This window comes from Oenanthe melanoleuca, chromosome 5 (assembly GCF_029582105.1).
Source record: "Oenanthe melanoleuca isolate GR-GAL-2019-014 chromosome 5, OMel1.0, whole genome shotgun sequence".
NCBI lineage: Eukaryota > Metazoa > Chordata > Aves > Passeriformes > Muscicapidae > Oenanthe > Oenanthe melanoleuca.
This window is the reverse complement of record NC_079339.1, coordinates 15,944,898-15,960,553: the sequence shown is the minus strand read 5'-3', so window position 1 is coordinate 15,960,553 and position 15,656 is coordinate 15,944,898. Positions and strand designations below refer to the sequence as shown.

General features: G+C 51.9%; 1 protein-coding gene across 1 annotated transcript; it reads right to left on the bottom strand.

Annotated features, from left to right (window-relative positions):
• Positions 1–6,587: 6,587 nt before the first annotated feature.
• LOC130253939 (cytosolic 5'-nucleotidase 1A-like) lies at positions 6,588–13,817 on the bottom strand. The gene is made up of 7 exons (XM_056492987.1): positions 13,680–13,817; positions 12,348–12,406; positions 11,525–11,692; positions 11,073–11,202; positions 10,460–10,582; positions 9,233–9,411; positions 6,588–8,724 (listed from the first exon to the last, which is right to left on the bottom strand). The coding sequence occupies exons 2-7, from the start codon at positions 12,390–12,392 to the stop codon at positions 8,422–8,424; spliced, it is 948 nt and encodes a 315-aa protein (XP_056348962.1). The 5' UTR covers positions 12,393–12,406; positions 13,680–13,817; the 3' UTR covers positions 6,588–8,421.
• Positions 13,818–15,656: the final 1,839 nt, after the last annotated feature.

Genomic DNA, 15,656 nt, shown 5'->3' with positions numbered 1-15,656 from the left:
CATCCAAGCAAACCTGCCCTCCCAAGGCCTCCAAACCCCTTTACAAATGTGCTTTGCAGACAAAAAGGACAGTACTGACGCCAGGCCCGGGCCTCCCTTACAACCCTTACAGGCTTTCCTGGAGCCTGTGGCAGAGCAACTGAAGTACCAGCTCTCCTCCCTTCTCTTTGAAGTGGCTGGGAAACTGTAGCTGGCCAGGAAACCTGCACCTTGGCCCCCAGGCTGGGCCACCTATGGTAGTTCCTCCTTGAGCATTTCCAGTCTGGCCAGTCTCTGCTAGAATACTGTGGCTATGGAGTGGGCTCCAGTGTGCAGGGATGGGTTGCTGAGTACAGCATGCCATGCTAGTCACGTACTATCACACAGTGCCCAGCAAAGTGCTTCAGCAGAGTAAAGAACTCTGGACCCAGGCTGTGTCTGGGAGTTTTTTTTTATTCCAAGGGATTAAAGGCAAGCTTTGCTCTTATGAATGAGCCCTTGCTTGGTAGCTTCGTGGTAGCAAGGCTTGAGTCCTCATCTGGGACTGCTCTCATACCAATGCAAGAGGGTCACTGCTTTTAGAGCTGTTCTAAGTGACTCATGTGTCCCGTATTTCCAGTGGTTTAATGGGAAAAAGGGAGAATGGGGCTGTGTCAGAGAATGTTACAATAGTGATCTTCTCCTGAGCACTTGCAGGATGGGAAGGGACTGGGGGGTCTTATCCCCCGAGTTTTGAATCTATCTCTGTCCCTTGGCACCAGTAGTTTTGGAGCTGACACTGCAGTGCCTGCATGCTGGGGGACCAGTGGCTCCAGCAAGGAGCCAGGATTTCTGCATTCAGGCTCCCTCAGCACCTCTGTGGAATGTTTGCCCTGGTGTTAAAGCCTTGAGAGGTACAGTGGGTATGTTTAACCAGGAGCTGGGAGCACGTCTGCGTATTTATAGGCTGGGACCGTGAGAGTTGCACCATATTATCTTAAAAAGATAGAGTGGCACAAGCCTGGGCTTGGGGCTTTTTACACGTTTTTCCTTGTTTGTGGAGCAAACAGGGAGTGCCATGGCTGAGGTATCTAGAGAATGTGTGAGACACTGTGGAGGGATCTATCCCTCCTCACTCCTATTTTTGTCACAATGGATAAACCCCTCTCCTTGCTGCTCTGTCTCCCTAGCCCCCTGCATCCGCCGTGGCTCCAAGGGGTGAACCAGCACACTGTCCCCTGCAGCCACAGCTGTGGGTGTGGGGTGACGCGCCCCTTGGGGCCCGGCCATGTTTTCGCAACCTCGGTCCCTGCTTGAGAGGATTCCCAAGGTGGGGTCAAATGACTCAGCTCCAATAGCTCCAGTTCAGAAGAGCACCCCAGCTCTGGGAGATTGGGGTCTCCTCTGCAAGTGACACCTGGCTGTCCCATCTGCCACACAGGCAGGGACCCAATGCAGCTTAGTTTATGAACATAGAATCCTTTAGGTTGGAAAAAACCTGCAAGATCATCGAGTCCAAGCATTAGCCCAGCACTGCCACATCCACCACTAAACCATGTCCCTAAGTGCCACATTTGCATGGCTTTTAAATGCCTCTGGCAATGGTGATCCCACCATTTTCCTGGCCAGTCTGTTCCAATGCCTGACCACCTTTTCAGGGAACAAATTTTTCCAATAACCAGTCTACAGCTCCCCTGGCACAACTTGAGGCATTTTCTCTCATCCTGTCATCTGTTACCTGGGAAAACAAGCTCCCACCTCAATGCAGTCCCCTTTCAGGCAGTTGTAGAGAGCGATATTTCTCCTGAGCCTCCTTTTCTCCAGGCTAAACACCGCCAGCTCCCTCAGCCTCTTCTCATAGGATTTGTGCTCCAGACTCCTCACCAGCTCTGTCCACTTCTCTGGACATGCTCCAGCACCACAATGACTTTCTTGTAGTGAGGGGCCCAGAACTGGACACAGGACTTGAGGTGCAGACACACCAGTACCCAGTACAGAGGGACAATCACTGTCCTAGCCCTGCTGGCCACATTATTTTTGATACAGGCCAAGATGCCACTGGTTTCCGTGGTCAACAGGGCACACTGGCTCATGTTCAGTTTCAAATGCCTTATTTCTGGGGGGCTCTAGCAGGTCTCCCATTTGCAGTTTGGCAGACCTCTGCCAGGATTGCTACAGTGGCCTCTTTGTTCTTACACATGGCTGTGTGTTTGCCTTATCCTTTCCTCAGTGTTTTTTTCCTAAATTTATTTATCACAGTGGTACCAATGTTGTGAACTGCAATGACCAACAGGGCAAGGAAACCTTCAGCTCAGAGATGCAATTTTTTTTTTTTTTGCTCAACTATGGGTGGGATTTTTAGAGGGCATCTTCAAATTCAGGAAAATGCATTTCTGATTTTGAAGCTCGTTGCTAAAAGAAAATTATTCTCCCATCTGAGCTGAGCAGAGCCTACGGGTGCACAAGCCTGGGCAAGTCTGGTTTCAAACACCCTGCCTCCACTGGTGCTGGTGCTGGTGTCAAGGTGCTGGATGCAGCTCATTAGTGGAGCCTGATTCACCATCCCTGAGATCCTGAGTGAAGCAGTGGTAACTTTTTCCCGGCAAGGTGCCAGGAATTCGCCCACTCCCTCCACCATTTCCTAAACTGATGTACAATTCACAAGGTGAGGGTGCGTTTTGCGGTGGCACTGGCACATCCCAAACTACACCCTTTTTCAGGGTAACACCCACAAAAGCCAGACTAAAAGGTAATTTAGGAGCAGCTCTGGGTGGTGGGAAACCTGGGAGCAGAGGAGGGGTTGCACTAAGCACAACAAAGTGACTCATGCAGGCCTGGGCCATTGTATCCCAGTGCTGTGGGCACTGGGGAAGATGTCCTTGGGATCATGAGTGATGGCAATCTCCAGTCCATTCATGCCTGGGTGGCTGGCTGGGGCTGGTCTGGAGACACATCTGGCCAGCAGCCTGCTTAAACATGTTCTGGCTGCCATCATGGGCTGCAGTGACCTTGGGGAAATGCTAAGTGGAGCTGCAAAAGGCCAGTGCTGGGTGGTAATTTTTCCCTTGGTGTCCTTCACGCTGCAAACCGTGATCCTGCTGGCAGGTGAGGGCGTCTCACTGGTGGCTGTGTGACACAACTGGATGTCATAACAGGCAGGAGCCCTGAGCATGGATCCATCCTCATCAGAGCCATTTGCAGCAGCCTTCAGAGTGTTTTCATAACATCTTGCTCTTCCATATTTTTCCCTAGCAATTTAAAAACAAAACCCCAACAGGATTTCATAAGTGAAATATACTTATGGTCTTTAGGATTCTGAGCTGCTCTGGTGTCTTCACTAGGATTTACTTACACACTACCTTGCCTCAGTGGGCTGCTGCCAAGCTTGACATTGCCTGTCCCTGTGTCCCACGCACTTGGTGGCCCTGCCCAAATCCTTGCCGCCCCCACACCACCTGCCCGTTCCTGACCCTGCTCAGCGTTGGATGTTCTTCGTCATCCCCTGGCCCATCCTCCCCCATGGCTAGTGACACACCTGGCACCCACCTTGGGGAGGAGGGGTCCTGCCTCTCCCTGCCTGCTGGCCCTGTCTGCTCCTCAGGGCAGGGATCTCGTGTTGTTTGCCTCACCTGAGTTATTTTGCAGCAGGCTGAAATTGCCAGGGACGGGCAACAAGAATCCTGGCAGACGCTGGCAGCGAGGCAGCGTGACCTGCGGCTGACGGGATGGGGTAGTAATAGTAAGTGGCAATGATGATATTGATTCATCCCCACCCACGCCAGGATGTGATGGGGAACACAGGGACCCAACTCACCTTGTCACCACCTTGAGCAATTCCTGCTTCTGTCCCCCATGTGAGCCTGGCTTGGGGTGGGGGGTATTGGCATGCTGGTGGGGTTTCCATCATGATGCAGGGAAGTGCCTCCAGCCACGTCCAAGCACACATTTAATTTCCTTTGCCAGCACTAGATACCATTTAATTGTTTCCTTTAGTTTCCAGCAGAAGCTGCCCTAAGACGACCATCATTTATACAATCACGTCTCTTCCATACAACAAAGCACTGAAGCAATTGACACTTCTGATCCTGAGAGGAGCGTGGCCTCAGAAAGATGAGGGTCAACACCCCATTGCAGCCCAAGGATCAGCTTAAAAGTTGCAATGTGTTTGCTTGGAATGGGAGCAACCAGCTCTCACTGGTGATTTGGTGAGTCAGTCTGGACCTCCTGGGGCAGTTTCTGCTGTGTCAATATTTCCACAAAGGCTCTGAATTCTAATTTATTGTCACCTTTTTTGCTAAGCGCCATCTTCACTTGCCACCACAGCCACTATTTTCTGTGTGACTGCCTGGTTAAGATCTTGAAATCAGTTTTAAGCATGTCGGCAAACACAGTCTGTGGCTTTGCACACCCTCTCTCTGACCTTCTATATGCAGAACAGCCTGTTAATAATTTTTTGTAGCGTGGGACGTGGCATCTTGTCCTCTCTGGCTGAGAACTCCTGAGTGTTTCTCAAGGTACACTGCCACCAGGGTGACTTAGGGTTAGAGTTATGGCTAAAAATGTAAAGATGCCTTGCTCAGTGCTCATGACCAAAGGTGCTTGTAGGTTAGGGAGGTGTGGGAGCATCCTTGGCAGACACTGCAGCTGTGCCCAGGTCCTGCAGCCTCCAGCATCCTCTCCCTCTGCAGCCAAGAGTCAATGAAGCTGAACAGCTCGGACACTGCCACTGCAGATCTATATTAGCAGATAAATACCCGCCAATCTTCCCTCCCTGCAGTAGCACCGTTTCATAAAAACCTTGCTTTTGCTTAGCACCGAGTTGTTTTGTTTTTAGCATTGCAACCCTAAATTGACTAGTGCAGTGAGTGAGGGATTAAGGGCACGGTCCTGAGCAAAGGTCTCCCACAACTCCTCGGGCCAACCAGCTGCAGCCTCTGATCCCTGGGGTCACGCGCCCCACCCTGAAACAAGGGCCACTTGTTTGGCATCGCTGGCAGAACTGGGTCCTGCAGAGGAGGCAGCTGGTCTGCCTGTGGCTGAGAGTAGGGGCTCACTTCCTTTTCTGGACCAGGAGGGTGTCTCAGAGGGGAACCCAGACACCAGGCAGCTTTGGCTGGGGTTGTGGGTGGTTGTTGGAAAGCAATGGTCAGAATGAAGTGCAAGTCCTCAGAGCCCCCTTTGCACTTCTCTTCCCAGAATGGAAAGGTACAGAACCCAGCAGGGTTCAAAGGGAGCCTGTCTCTGGTGGTGACACGGCAGTGTTGTCTGCTCCTGCCTTGCCCTGGCAGCTAAACCTGGAATGGGTATCAGAGAAGCATGCCATGACCAGCCCCAGTAGCAAAACCCTCTTAGGTTGCAGCAGCAGCACGAGACCCTGGGCATCAGCAATTCCTTGAAGGAGGGAGCTTAAGATGCCTCAGAAAGCCAAAACCTGAGGAGCATCTCAAGCATAAATGAACTTATCACAGATGCCTCCAAGACAGAAACAGCAAGTTTGTCCTTGCAGCAGGGCAAGAAGCTGCAGCAGTCCTTGACAGAGTGTTTTTGATGGCACATCACTGGAGCAGGGCAATAAGGGCAGTTTTGATGCTACAAGATTGAACTATGGCCTGAAGCAGTTGTACTTGGCCCCATATTATGCAACCCCACAGGCCCCAAGTTTCCTTCCTTTTTTCCTATTTTGGGCACGTTTTGCCCTGTCATCCCCCACTGTGCTGACAGTGCTGGACAAAGGCATGTGGCGCTTTCCCCCAGCCTCAGCATCCCACGCACTGCAGCGGCTCACGTGGGCCTGTCCCCACCACCCTTGACTCAGCTAATTCCTTCTCACCCAAGGCGGTGACCAAGCTCCTGCTGGCCCCGTCCAGGTATCAGCAAATGTGATGGGTCAGGGTGGTGGAAGATGCCCTGACCATTGTCACCTCCAGCACTGGGTCCATGTCCCCAGCACCAGCTGCATGGAAGCAGCTGGCTGTGTGTGGTGGGCAGGGCTGGAGGTGGGGGCTTGGATCATGCACTGAGCCTGGTGGTATCTGACCTGCACAAAAGTGGGACGAATATCTGCACCTGCTTACTGAGCATGTTTGGAGCATCCTGTAATTAATGTTTGCTCAGCTGACGGCTGCTTAGCATTATTAGCGAATGATGAGAGGCTGATGTTGTTGATGTTGCTACCTCGAAACATCTAATTTCAGCATCTGCACTGAGCAAAAGGGCCAGGGGCCAGACTGCTGCTGCCAAGACCCTGCCAGGCTTTGCTCCTTTGGAAGTGGCTTCTTATCAAATCTGTGCACATGGGCATCCCTTCCCTGCCTTAGCAGCCCCGAGTTTGGACCCACACAGTGGCCACAATGGCAGGGAAGGACCTCTGCATGTCAGGGCCAGCAGCTGCCCTGGCTAAGGCAAGAAGTGCAGAGTCCCCGTGCCCAAGGTAGTAGGAGTGAGCTCAGAGACAGATACAAGATGACTTTCAGAGGCCTAATCCAAAGCCCACTGAAGGTTTCTTGTGTGTTTAAGCATTTTGATGAACATGCCAAACACACAATAAATAAATAAATGTGTGTAAAGGAGCACTGAGTTATCCCACCCTTCCTCCCACACTGCTAGACACAGGCATGACAAACAAGCACTTACACTGGGATGCTTGTCTATTTATTTATTTGGGGGGGGAAAAAGCTTTGGTGAGAGCAACACTTGTGAAGCCTTTAAAAATAATTATTTTCTGATTACACTGAGATTAAAAAAAAACTAAGCCAGCATCATCTTTACCTCCTCATCCATAATCCCGCTGCCGCCTGAGCAGCCAGTTTGTGTTTTTTTATGAGGCGTTTCTGGACAGCTGGGATTTGAGGTGCCATGTCCCCAGGCAGCACAGTGGCCTCTAGTGGCAACTCACATCCAGCCCAGGGGAAAGACACCTGCAGGTGAACCTTGCAGGTTCCTTGTTCCCCAGGAAAATTAAGAAGTGGGTCCAAATTGCCAGAGACAGGGAGGGCATCCCTGTTTGGGGTGTGGTGTGATGTCAGGCAGGGAACTGAACACACCCATGTACCCCATGTGCAAGGAGCAGTTGCTCCTGAGACCCCCACCCATACCCTCCACCCACGGCCCTGGAGATCTATTTAAGGTTGGCCACAGTCCCCAGCCGTGCCCAGCCCCCGTAGGGCTGGTCTGCAGCCCTGGCCCCTCCATGGCTTGTGCTGCAGGCAGCCCATCTCCAGTGCCCTCTCCTGGTGGGACACTGGAGCTGTTCTGTCTCCTGGATGGACCTCAGTGCTGGGTTGTAGCCTTGACCCAGCCTTGTCTTGCAGCTCCAGGAGCTGAATGTCCTACAGGTCTGTCTCCTATAAGCATGTTGTGAGCAGTGTGCATGCCTAAGGAAAGCTGTCTTGTGCTATCATCTCTTTTATGAAGAGGAATAGCATGGGCTTTCTTTCTTTAACCCATTCACCCATTTCTAAAAGATGTGAGGTCCTCTACAGTCTTGAAGTCTCTCTTCTGGAGAGCTGCCTGAAGAACTCACTAGCACATCAGTCTCCTCAGGAAACCAAGATGAGTGTGTCTGGTGAGGCAGGGTCTTGAAGGCTCCCCTAAGGCAGAGATCCTGGGAATTAATCATAGAATGGTTTGGGTTGGAAGAGACCTTAAAGATCATCCAGTTCCAGCCACCCTGGTGTGAGCAGGGACACCTAGACCAAGTTACTCAGAGTTCCATCCAACCTGACCTTTAACACTCCCACGGATGGGCCATTCACAATGTACCTGGGCAACCTGTTCCAGTGCCTCATTACACTCAGAGTAAAGAATTTCTTCCTAATATCTAATCTAAACCTTGTTCAGTTTGAAGCCATTCCCCCTTGTCCTGTCACTACATGCTCTTGTAAATAGTCCCTCTCCATCTTTGCTGTAGGCTCTCTTCAGGTCCTGGAAGGCTGCAGTTAGGTCACTCTGAAGTCTTCTCTTTTCCAGGCTGAACAATCCAAATTTTCTCAGCCCTTCTTCACAGCAGAGGTGCTCTATCCCTTTAATCATCTTAGTTGGCCTCCTCTGGACTCAGCTCAACAGGCTGTGTTGCTCCATCTTGGAGACTGTCTGAGCACAGCCAAAACTAGCATTTTTCTTCTTGCTTCCTTCAGCTTGTGTGTGTGGCATTAGCATCACTTATTTCTTTGAGCAAAGTCCCCAGATCCTACATGGCACGTAGGTGTAGTCCTCAGTGTCACAGAAAAGGTGTCCTCCCATCCTGGAGCAGTTGTGTCTTTTGGCTTTATCCTAAGGTGTAGAGGACCTCTTATCAGGAGCAGAAATATGCATTAAGCTTTGCATGGGAGTCCATGCTCTCATGCCCTTTCCCTGAGAATTGCTTGCTGCATGTTAGGAGATCTTCCCTTCTCCACCAGAAGTTTTGCCTCCAACTGGCCGAGTCCCCTGTGTTGGGAGGGAGGACTGCTGGCCTACAGCCCATCAGCAGCAGGAGGGGACCCAGGCAGAGGGCACCCCCACATTTTGAGCCCCTTGGATGTTATGAAGCCCATCATCGAAGAAGATGTGAGGCTGGATCTGGGCGAGGATGGGGCCCTTGGGAGCCCCATCCATGAAGAAAGCCTCGTCGATGGGCAGACCCCATTCCCGGAGCGTCTTGATGGCTCGGATGCCCATGTCCCTGCCGCTGCGGGCTGTCACCAGGTACGTGCGGATCGGGGACTTCTCCTGGCCAAACTTCTTCCGCATCTTCCCCAGCTGCATGGCAAAAGCCTTCAGGGGACCCTGGAAGCACAGCAGGACAGTTGGGAGAGTGTGCGAAATAAGGAAGCATCTACTCTGCCTGTACAAGCCACTTGTTCCTCTTCCAGGCTTTCTCAGGGCTCTGCAGAGCACACAATGCCTGTGGGCTGCAGGACTGGGCGATGCTGGGACTGGGGCTGGAAGGTGAGCCTTGTGGTGCTCATCCTAATCCCAAAGTGACCAGCAAGGTACATCCCAGCAGGCAGTGCCTCTGGGTCTGAGTCCTGCAGGGACTTGGGACAGCAAGAGGTCACAGCCTACAAAAGGTGATGCTGGGATTAGCCACAATCCTAGATATTTAGGGTTTACTTATAGGAGATAACAGATCCATTTCCAGTGAGACTCCAGATCAGGCCCACACCAGGGACTGAGTAGTGGATGCATAAGGAATCTGTAAGGATTTCTGCTTTTTTGCTTGCTCATGCCAAAGCCCAGCAGGAGGGATGGGCAGAGCCTGTGGGTGCCCATGGAAGCCAGGTGGCATTCTCACCTCTCCTATGGGGACGGCCTCCATCGCCCGCTCGTACTGCACGGCCCCCTCCAGGCCCTGCTCCTGGAATATCTGGTCTGTCTCGTCGGAGAAGAGCACGGCATCCCCGTCAAACACCACGCGGAGCGGAGTGCTGGGGGCCTGCACCTCCTGCTGGAAGACGAGCGCTGCCGAGACCCCTGTGAGACAGCAAGCTGGGGTCAGGAGGGCAGCTCATGCATGGCCAACATCCCCATGCATCTGCTGCAGCTCTGTCCCACACCACCATACCAGGGCCTCCAGGTCAGGGAGCTTCCTGCGGGAGTCATCCCAGCCTTTCCATGGCTGTGTTATCCCCTGAGAAAGTGCTGCTGATCAGAAACTGAGGTCTGGGGAGATACTGAAGTGTGGTAAGAGATGGTGGGTGGTTGTCAAGGCATAAGCAGCCCTCCTCCTGGTGCTTGCTCACCCTGCCAAGCCTCAATCTTTAATGCCCAGATTTAGCACCCTGTGGTGTGAATAATACGGGCTGGCATCTCCATTGATTGTGGTAATTGGCTTAATTACAGTCTCTTCCTACAGGCTGCTCCTTGCCACCCTCATATGTGGACCCGGGCTCCCATATGGGAGACACTTGTCAGGGCAATGATTAGGGCAATGATTTGGGCAATGATTCTCTCAAGGAGGTTCCAGGAATGTGCTGTGTATTGAAGGGAAGTCCAGGCTGCAGATGGCTTGCTCCTGACCTTGAAGGACGGTGGCCAACTGATGTGCTCATACCCAAGTGAATTAATAAGAAAGTGATTAACCCCATTAGAAGAGTTGGGGAGACTGCATTCCCTCCAAATGAGGTCAGGCACGTGCTTACATCACTGAGCACCCTGTAACTCTGCATGTACCCAGAAGCAAATTTCTGTGGCATCCTCACAAATCCGGGGAATCACTGATAAACTCTCGTTGATGAATGGAATTGCATCTTTGGCTTAAATGTCAGGCAGGGAATGACCAGCCCATGGTAGAGCTGTCCCCAGAATGATGCATAATGCACTCAGTGACTTGTGAGGACATCTGAGCAAGCCTGGTTAAGGACAGAAGAGGAGATTGAACTTTTCAGGACGGTACCAGAAATCAATCCCCATCCACCCCTTGTCCCTGTGAAATCACAGGCTCTGATGTTGTCTCTTGATACTGAGCTGCTTGAGAAAAGTGTGGTGGGTTTGGGGACATGTGATGGAGGGGAGAACACACCTCTCTGGAGGGCATTGCAGACATCTGTCCTGTCAGCTGAGAGGAACAGCTTGACGCCGTGGGACTTCAGGTACTGTGTGGAGTCCTCGTCACTGACGAAGCAGAACTTGGAGATCTCCAGGCCTTCAGGACAAGGGATGTGAGTGAAGTCTTATGGTGCAACATCCTCCTCACAGCCCTTCACTCCCTCCCTGGGTCTCGATGGGCTTTGCTGCAAGAGCTCAGGGCAACAAATTTCCCAGTGGTGTGTGGGAAACCTGCCTGTGTTCTTGCTGCATCTTCTTGACCTGTTGTTGCTCCTATAAAACTGCAGACTGCAGTTAAATATTCCCTCCATCCCTCCCTTGAATGAGCATTCCTCCTGACAGCACTCTAGGATTTAGGGTGTTTTTTATGAACAACTTTTTTTATTTTCAGTACCTGCCTGAACATGCCAGGGCCGTGCAAAATGCTGCCAGACTTCCTGGTGTGAAAGATATGGCTGAAGGGAGCTGGTCTCCAAGAGAACCCCTTCCCCCTGTATCCCCTGGCTCTCTGTTTGTCACTCATGACCCACTGTGGTGCCTGCTGTGCTCTGCAGCCTCCCAGGGAATCAGGGATGGGTGCCCCTTACCGTAGTGCTTGGCGCTGTTGATGATGCGCACGCCGCTCTCTGGGCTGTTGTTGGAGAGCACTAGGATGTCAAAGAGCTCCCTCTCTGCTGGGTTGCTCTCCAGGATCTTCTTGTTAACATACTGCACTGCCTACAAGAGATGGGACTCTTTTAAAGAGGCATGACATTTGCAGGTTCTCCTGCAGTTAAGGTTAGTGGTTTGTGTTGCATCTGTCAGCTATGGCAAGGCTGGCATGTTATGGAGAGCCAGACAGAGCAACCATCCTGGAAAAGCTGGGGGGGAGATGGACTGGTCAGGAGCATAGGTCTCAATGCCCTGCAATGAAGCCAAGAGATCAGGACATGCATAACTACACCCTGTGATGGGAGGTGAGATGTAAAGCTGGGAAAGCTGAGCTTTCACTCCATCCTGTGAGTGTCTGCATGTGCCCCTAGCCAGCTGTGGGGCTCACCTGGATGAAGGCAAAGGCTGTGCCTGGTGGCAGGGGCTTGTCCTGGTTGGCCTGCTGGTGCCTTGTGTACTCCTCCTTGCCCTTCTCCAGGTAGAGCTTATGCTCCTCTTCCAGGTTAAAGATGGCTCTAGTGGTCACAGCAATGACCAGTGCTGTGCTGGGGTCTTTCTGCAGGACAGGGAGGAAAGAAGAGTCAGGGGACAGCAGAGAAGGAGTTTGTGGAGGTGGGGTGAGCAGGGGGCACCAACCAGAGTGGTGGGGTTGGGTGCTGGAGGTATCACCCCTGTGTCATGGTTCTTGATGTCAGAGGTACCACACCCAGTCTTCATCTTCAGGCCACCAAGGATGGGGCTGGCAGTTGTGAAACCCTAACCTGTCTGATAAGTGCCACATGCTCCAAGGACAGCTCATACAGAGGGGATTGCTTCATAATTTTGTTGTTTGTGGGCACAGCACAGGCACAGTCATCTGTTTGTGCTGGGTTTCTCTTCACATACTGGTGGTATTACCCTTTGTTTGTGACTGTTCTGGACAGTCAAATTAAAGAATATGTGTATGTAGAGAAGCTGCTGCTTTCTCCCTGGCTGCTCCAAAGTTTAAGTGTGAGCAAATGTAGCTGCCCAGTCCATGCAACTGGAAATCACATGGATTTCACTGGGAGCAGGTGCCCACCAGCTCTGGGATAGCCACTTCTGCTGAAACCCAGGCATGAGCAATTCAGGCCACCACAGTTCTGGCTTGTAGTGTGTTCTCTTCTGTGGTAGCATTTCAAAACATGGTTTGGAAATACAGGATGAGTGTTTTGTAATGAACAGCCTTTTACCTGTTTTACATTGGTGTTTATGACTGTGCTTTCCAGCTCTGCCATCTTCAACTCTCAGCCTTTAAGAGAAAATATAAAATTAAACTGACAGATTATAATATTGTCAATCTAGAGAGGGGGAAGAGTGGAAAGGATTCAGGAAACATACTACACAACAAGTACAGCAGCCGAAATGAACCTGTTTCTGCTGTCAGGAGCTTTGCTCTGAGAAAAATTGTTCTAATAGTTCCAATTAAATGTGATGGAAAAGTGGCTTTTCAAACACAGATCACTGCTTTATTTTTACTTTCGTTTCTCTTGAAGAATGTTTTTCTTTGTGTGGAACTGCTGAAAGCTATTGTGGAGCTCTTTTCCAAGCAAAATAAGGCTGTCTTTAAAAGTCAAAGTAGGTTAGATCTTATAGGTAGGTTTCCAGTTCACACCTTTGTTGCCTTTTTTGCCACTTTTGCTTGAATGGTGAATTTGTTATGTACAAATGAAGTTCACTGCACCAGCAGCTCATTGCAGCTGTAAAAGGCCAGAGTAAGTAGAAGTGTGTGGTGAGGGCTTGGATAAAGGCTGAGACCCCCTTGATGGGGTTGGTCTGTCCTTCCACAGCCCTGTCAGCCAGTCAGGCCCTTCCTGACTACTGTACTGGGGGGCTGTGCAAGTAAAGAGCAAAGCCAACCTGCAGTGTAAAGGACAACTCAGGGTCTCCACAGAGACCTTTTGCTACAGTTTTATTTAATTAATGTTTATTGCTTAGGGACTGCAGAATATTGCCTGGGCCAGTAGGCAACACACCAGCCGTGAGAGCCACAGCCTTGCCTGGGGGCCTCAGCGCCTGACTGCCCGAGGAGTAGGAAGTCCAGGGCTACTTTCCCATCAGCCAGGGTTGCCTGGAAAGCCAGGAGATGCTGAGCATTCCTCTGCTTCCTCCACCCCGTGCCCCATGCTGGTCAGGGGTCTCCTCCCAGAGAGGGTGGCAAACACCAGCCCAGCTGCGCAGAAACTTTCCTCTGACATAATCTCAGCCAAGCATTCTCTGAAAGTCAAAATTTAACACAAGGAGGCAATGGAGCCGAGCAGCCCTTCCTGGTGGGAGAATCCACCTCTAATTTCTGCTTCACTCTTCCAAGCACTGCAAACCAAGCCCGACTTCTCTTTTCCATCTGCCTGCCCCAATAACCCGCAGCGCTGTTCGCACACGGAGCTGCGCGGGCACACGCCTCGCTGCGAGAGCAGGAAAACATTCCAGGCGGGTCCCGCAGCTCTCCCTAGGGCTGCCTAGCAGGGAGCAGATGTCACCCTGCACACAGACAGGGCTCTGCCAGAGAGAAAAGCCCCACTCACCCAAGCGCTGCCTCCGCTCCCGGCACAGCCTGTCCAGCGGCAGCATCCCAGCCCTTCCCGAGGCGCTGCTGTTTATATTTCCCCCTGCCCGCGCCGCAGGAAGCAGCAGGACCAGGATGGGGTGCAGCTCCGCTCCCCGGCCTGCTGGGATTTGTAGGCAGCCGGCTGCTTGGCGTCGTGCCCTGGCCAGACTGCATTTCCCAGCTGGCATCGCACGGGATCGTGGTCAGCTGCCTTCGGACACAGCCCAGGATCGCGGTCAGCTGGTTTCGGACACACCGCGGTCACCCTGGGGAGGGGACTCGGCGATGTTCCAGCTCCCACAGCCCCCTCGGCGTTCTGTCCGCAAGCCGTGATGTCTCATTTCTGCAGCTGGAGTGTTTATAGCGTGCCTCTAGTCCTCTCATTTCCCAGACCCTGAATGGTTGTGTTTTTGACCGAAAAGATAGGGGTACCTATTGACTCGCAGCGTATGTAGGGATGCGGGGAGAAAGGTGCAGAGCGTTTGCAATTTTACTGTAATGGTTTTGGGTCTCTTTTCCCTTCTTTTCTGAAAGCCATGTCTCACATGCTGTCCTGAGTAGGGTCGATTTTGGGGCTAGGATTTTACTTTTCTGGGTAGGCTATGTGGTGCCCAGCCCCGTGGGGCTCAGGGTGCCAGGATAGTTCAACACCCCTTTTTTATCCAAGCGTGTGACTGTCAGGGATGTGGGGGGATAGGATGAGGGGAGTGGGCTGACCCAGGACCATCCTGCAGCTTTTTCCTTGCCGTGCTGCTGGAACAAGGTGCACTGCTGCAGCCTGCCCAGCCTGGCTCCTGCCAATGGAGACCAAACTCACCTGCACTAAGGCTGAGCAGCTGTCCTCCTGCATGACACCAGGCTATCACCAGGATCACCAAACCTCTTCCCAAAATGTGGGACCCCACCAGGATCCTGTGCAGCTTGGTCTCACTGAGATCATAGAATCATAGAATGATTTTGGTTGGAAGGGGCCTAGAGATCATCTAGTTCAACCCATTCCACCATGGGCAGGGATGCCACACAGATCAGCTTGCTCAGGGCCCCATCCAACCTGGCCTTCAACTTGTCCAGGAATAAGGCCACAACTTCTCTGGGCAGTGTGTTCCAGTGCCTCATTACCCTCTGACTAAAGAATTTCTTCCTAAGATCTGAATCTCTTCTCTTTTAGCAAACAACCCGTTGAAAAGGCTACTTATATGCTCAGCTTTTAGTGTGCATGTGCAGGCCTCCTTTCCCTGGAGGATTTTAATATTTCCTATTCCCCCATCCCCATAATGCATTTCTTTTGTGCATCCCTTGGGACATCCAGTTTAGAGCAGAAAGTTCCCCCAGAGGTTTGCTGCAGTATCATTCCTGCATCTCCTTCTCCTGGAGATGGTGCATCTCTGAGCAGCAGGAGTGCAAGGCCCCTTGTGAATGTGTCTGTATTTTGGGTGGCTGAGGGGCAGCCCTAGCCCCTCTCCTGTGGCTAGGCACCCACTATGGTGATGCCTTGGTGGCCATGTGAAAATCTGGAAGGGCTGGTAAGGCAGAGTGGTGGGATAGAGCTGGGACAGGTCTGGTTTCTGGGGCATCTCCTCCCATCGCTACATCAGCCTTTAGACACAGGCAGTTTTGCAGTATTGCTCCCTGCTTATGACACCACCCCAAATTTACGTGGCAATAAGGCAGGTTTTGGGCAGACTTTGCTGAATTGGCAGCAAAGGAAGAAGTTTACAAGCATAAATTTAATGCAATGGAAGCCTGTGAAATTGCTCCTGCCTGTGTGCCTGGAGCTTCTGTTGGTGTTGGAGGATTAAACCACCCAAGCAGTATCCCCTCGTCCTGCCTGTCCTGCCTGCTGTGTTGCAGAGCATTCCTGTTCATCCTCACACACATTTTGCAGGCCCTCACACAGTGCATGCCCTGTGGGCCAAGGAGCTGGGCTTCCCAACTGCAGAGCTCACCAGGGATG

What these genes read in the sequence shown, in the direction of transcription:
- LOC130253939 (XM_056492987.1), bottom strand. Translation starts at nt 12,392, where the DNA reads ATGGCAGAGCTGGAAAGCACAGTCATAAACACCAATGTAAAACAG. An exon ending in CAACAGCGCCAAGCACTACG is followed by an intron (nt 10,583 to 11,072) that starts GTAAGGGGCACC and finishes CTTGTCCTGAAG; the next exon opens with GCCTGGAGATCTCCAAGTTC. An exon ending in AGGCCGTCCCCATAGGAGAG is followed by an intron (nt 8,725 to 9,232) that starts GTGAGAATGCCA and finishes CTGTGCTTCCAG; the next exon opens with GGTCCCCTGAAGGCTTTTGC.